Source organism: Oratosquilla oratoria, chromosome 4, assembly GCF_046742065.1.
Source record: "Oratosquilla oratoria isolate Oo_2021 chromosome 4, ASM4674206v1, whole genome shotgun sequence".
NCBI lineage: Eukaryota > Metazoa > Arthropoda > Malacostraca > Stomatopoda > Squillidae > Oratosquilla > Oratosquilla oratoria.
Window position 1 is genome coordinate 6,787,697 of NC_134780.1, and position 5,000 is coordinate 6,792,696.

At 38.3% G+C, this 5,000-nt stretch overlaps 1 protein-coding gene across 2 annotated transcripts in view; it reads right to left on the reverse strand.

Moving 5' to 3' along the window:
• Position 1: 1 nt before the first annotated feature.
• Positions 2-5,000, reverse strand: part of LOC143024271 (lactadherin-like) — a 944,392-nt gene continuing 939,393 nt past the window's right edge. For both annotated transcript variants that reach the window (XM_076183060.1, XM_076183059.1), the window contains exon 11: positions 2-3,201. In XM_076183060.1, the coding sequence (XP_076039175.1) occupies positions 3,075-3,201 (127 nt within the window). In that variant the 3' untranslated portion in view covers positions 2-3,074. The remainder of the gene's footprint in view (positions 3,202-5,000) is intronic.

The following is a 5,000-nucleotide window of genomic DNA, read 5'->3' on the forward strand; positions in this document are numbered from 1 at the left end:
AAGAAGAAGAAGAAGAAGAAGAAGAAGAAGAAGAAGAAGAAGAAGAAGAAGAAGAAGAAGAAGAAGAAGAAGAAGAAGAAGAAGAAATGAAAAATATGTCCGTGAACCTGCACATGATGATGAGAAGACAAAACCTACATACGTTTTACGACGTTTTGTATTTCAACCTGGAAGCAACTGTAATTTGCGTTGACATCACCTCAACTAAAAAGCGCCAGAGATTCACATCAACACAAGAATCCTTTTATCAATTTTCAAGCGCCCTAAATCAATTTAAATCTTGCCCGTTTAACTCCTGTGGCAATCCCAAGTCAATGGACTATTCTGTTAAGACCAAAGGAGCAGACGGATAAATGGATATGCCTAAAGTGGATGAATGAATTGAGTGAGTAAAACTGTATTCTTGCTGCGAAATGAGTGAATGACTTGGATGTAGAATAAGCTTATTTACTTTGCATGTGTACTGAGAGACTGAGGTAAAACTCTATATTTGAAGTTCATGAGTACGTGATTACTTTGAGAGCCGAAGAAAACGGATTGAGAGTTTCCCAAAAGGAAGAAAACGCTCTTCTTTTTGTTCTTATCATAATACGTCTTTGAAGATGAGTGGAAGAAAGATCAGGGAGGCTGTATTTTTAATGTGTTCTTTTTAAACTTGAGGAGAACACCTAGGTTAATTGGTTGTGGACTGATGAAAAAAAAAAAAATCTAATAAGACATCAACCCACTTACGTTTTCTTCCTAAATTCTCGGTTCTCGTTTGACAAGATCATCTTACCTTCCGCACCAAGTTCGTTTGCAAGTGAAATAGTTTAATGGTACTGGAATTATCCATAAAGGCATTAAGTCCTACTGGAAGTGAATTTGAAATTCTCTAAGCAAGGGCTGCTTTGACAGCAGATTTGAATAAAAGAAAAAAATAATAAAATCATATCCCATATACGACACAGTCTAAAACTTTCATAAGAAAAAGAACCATGACTTAAGCGCTTCATTTTGAAGGGCTGCTTTGACAGCAGATTTGAATTTGAAAAGAATAAAATAAAATCATATTCCATATACGACACAAACTAAACCTTTCATAAGAATCAGAACCATGACTTAAGCGGTTCATTTTGAACGAATGTAGAGAATGCAGTAATTAATGTAAACTAAAATAAAATTCAAACTACCCACTGAGTTGTCTATTCTCGTTCATTTTCTTTTGTACATTTTCTGAGCTGCTAGTCCTCTACACGTCTTTTCTCGCTCATTATCACAAAGAAAACGTGCCTCTCTGATGTGTAGTAGACTGAGTGTATCGCGTAGTCGTTTGCAAGATCACTGGGAAATCTGAGGAGATTCTGTCTCACTGAGATTCCATTAAACCAACAGCAACAAAATCACTGACAACAATAACAGCATCAACAATCGCATCATCTAAACATTTAATATTCTTTTAATAACATCAAAGTCTTTTTATTTTATTTTATTTTATTTTATTTTTTGTAATTCATAAGAACGTACGACGTCAATCTAGTTGGTAACGTGGATGTAAGCGGTAACAATGATCTACATTTCTGAAGATAAGTTCAGTCAATTATATAGCTAATCAAAGCTGCGAGTGTTTTGACGCCATTTTCTACTACACAGGCAGGGATCAGGGGATCCTATTCCTGGATAGTTTACAATTGGGACCCACCTTAGACACAAGTTAATCTTTTAGTACAGTTTTGCATCCTCAGACTGCATAGTCCTTTTGCCTCGGCAGAGTTAACAGCAACAGAAATAAAAGTTATCATGGAATTAACAGTTGTATTATCTATAACCACAAAGGTTTCATGTTCAGCTTAGTTCACCCTCAAACAGTTTAGGAAGTTCATGTAACCTCCCCCTCCTAGTTTTCTTGGAAAGAGAATATTTTTTACACTTTTTAACTCTTAATATTCTGTTGCTCCTCAAGTCAAGTCTGGAGCTTTGTCTAACACTATACAAATTGATCTTCCTCCTTCTGCTCATCTTCAGAAGTCTTGCAAGTCCATTTCTGGACCTATTTTTATGGCACAATCTACTTACTTTCACTATGGAATTCCTAATATACACAGCAGATAATCTGATCTTACCAATTACATAACCTATGAAAATATTCATCGCTGCTTTAGTGCACAGGCAGGTCATACTATAGACAGTTTTTTCAAACTAAAAAGCAACAACGTTCTTTTTTAATTCATTGCTGATATTTCAGGAAATGATAAAGTTTCAAGTCTGCTGGAGAATCACTTATGGTGCTTAGCAGGATAACCGCCCTTGCAAGTAAACTTAAAGAGAACTTGAAGTTATAGAAAGTGTTTCATAACTATAATCTTGTCAAAACTGACTACACGCACACTCAGAGAGTTTTAAGAAAATGCTGACGATGCTTGAGATGATCCTTACTCATTACCTCTTACACCTCTTGTAGATATAATCCATAGAGTCTTAGAAGTACAACGCGTCATTACAACAACACATCAGTTACGTCACTGACGCTGTTCATACCGCTACACTTAATTTACAAAGCTTCCTGGAGGCATCTTATACATTTTCGAATAAGATTCCCTGCTATGTTCTCTCTTCATATACATTTTCATTTTGCACTGGATAAAGATTTCCAACATATCATTTACCCTGTGTAAACATACGGTTTGCTTTTTGATTTGCAGTCATCTTTTTTTTCCCGAAAGACACAATTACTATAGTGTCATTTCACACAAACTTCCATACGAGACCTTTTCATTTGGTGACCACGTATTGTCAACACACTTTTTCCTACCAAATGTCTCGTCTCCTTCTCGATCCCAAATGTCGTTGGGGTCACAGAACTACGCCGGTTCTTCGGCCTCAGAGCACATAGATGTGATTCCAAGTATGTGGTTCCAAGATGTGGTTCCTTCTTTAGAGACTCTGGAAGGAGTCCGTTGAAGAGACACCCGACTGTCCTCTACATGATTCCAAACAGATTCCAATCTACGCGTTTCGTTGAGCTTCTGGTCTCGAAGACCGTTACTTTGCGCACGATGAGGGAGAGGGGGGGGTCAAGGGCACTGCCTCCGGGTCTAGTAGATCATGACCTCACATAGGACGAGGGAAAAGAGCCGGTGCCAGCGATTAGCGACCCCTCCTGCTTTAATATAGATGTACCGTCCCGTCATCGTCTGGGGGCACTCGATGTGAACCCGCTCTCTGTTAGGGAGAAAGGTAAAGAGAAAACGACATTTAGCTTAAGAAAAAAACATGAGGAATTGTTGTATTCCTGTCTATATACATAAAAAAAAAATCTCTCTAAAACCTTCCAACCTCTTACTCCGGAAATGAGTCATCACCGGAAACACTAACTCCCGGGGACACATCTGACTCAGATTCAGAGAATCTTTACGAAATATTACCAAGAGAATCTTTACGAAATAACACTAAGAGAATCTTTACGAAATATTGCCAAGAGAATCTATATACATAAAAACGGAATTACGGAATTCTGACAAAAGAATCTTTACGAAATATTAATGAGAAAATATTTACAAAATATTGCCAAGAGAATCTTTACCAAATGTTAATAAGAGAATCTTTACCAAATGTTAACAAGAGAATCTTTACGAAATATTACCAAGAGAATCTTTACGAAATATTGCTAAGAGAATCTTTACGAAATATTGCCAAGAGAATCTCCACTCCACTAACATAGAAAAATATTTCTCTCTAAACCTTCCAACCTTCTACGCAAGGCCCAACCCGGAAATGAGTCATCACCGGAAACACTAATATTACCATGGAAAAAGAAAGTGGTGCTACCAAGAAAAAGAGAATCTTTACGGAATTCTGATAAAAGAATCTTTACGAAATATTAATGAGAAAATATTTACGAAATATTGCCAAGAGAATCTTTACCAAATGTTAACAGGAGAATCTTTACGAAATATTACCTAGAGAAATCTTTATGAAATATTGCTAAGAGAATCTTTACGAAATATTGCCAGGAGAAGTATTACGAAGGAGTCTTCAAAATCTCCTAAAGGAGCCTTCAGTCTCCAAAAGGAGTCGTCAAAGTCTCCCGACGTTGTCGTCAAATTCTCTCGCGAGCAAAGCGAGCTACGCCGTAGGCCAAGCACACCTGGCGAAGCCAGGTCCGGGTGCTTGTAATGAATTTTTTTTTTGACTAACTTTAGACAATTCTATATATATAGCTTGAGGGCAATCGATGTGAAGCCGCTCTCTGTTGGGGAGACTGGCAAAGAGAATAAGACATTTAGCTTAAGAAAAAACATGAGGAGTTGTTGTATTCCTGTAATGAAGAAAATTATTTTGACTAACATTAGACAATTCTATAAATATAGCTGCAACATTGCTCAAGTATATGGCTCCGCACCACTGAATATTTGTGAATCCTGAATATAAAAAAAAAGACTCCTTAGCTGAAATCAGCTACAACAGTATTCATATAATAACTATGCAATAAAATCGCCTGATACTTTACCACAACATAATCAGTACAGGACGCTATGATGTCAAAAGTGTTCAATAATCACTTGAAAGCGAAAGTGGCCTGTTATAAAAATTGTTTTTACACACACACACACACACACACACACACACACACACACACACACACACACACACACACACACACACACACACACACACACACACACACACACACACACACACACACACACACACACACACACACACACACACACACACACACACACACAATCCGGTGGCGGATTGGTAAGGCACTGGCCTCACAAGCCGGAGAATCGGGGTTCGATTCCCCGGCCGGGCGGAGACAAGTTGGGTTTGTCTCCTTTCACGTGTAGCCCCTGTTCACCTAGCAGCGAGTAGGTACGGGACGTTAGTCAAGGAGTTGTGACCTTGCATTCCCGGTGTGTGGAGTGTGAGTGGTCTGAGACCTACCCAGAGATCTGCTAATAATGAGCTCTGAGCTCACTGCCGTAGGGTGGTGTCTGGCTGTCTCGAAAAGAGGC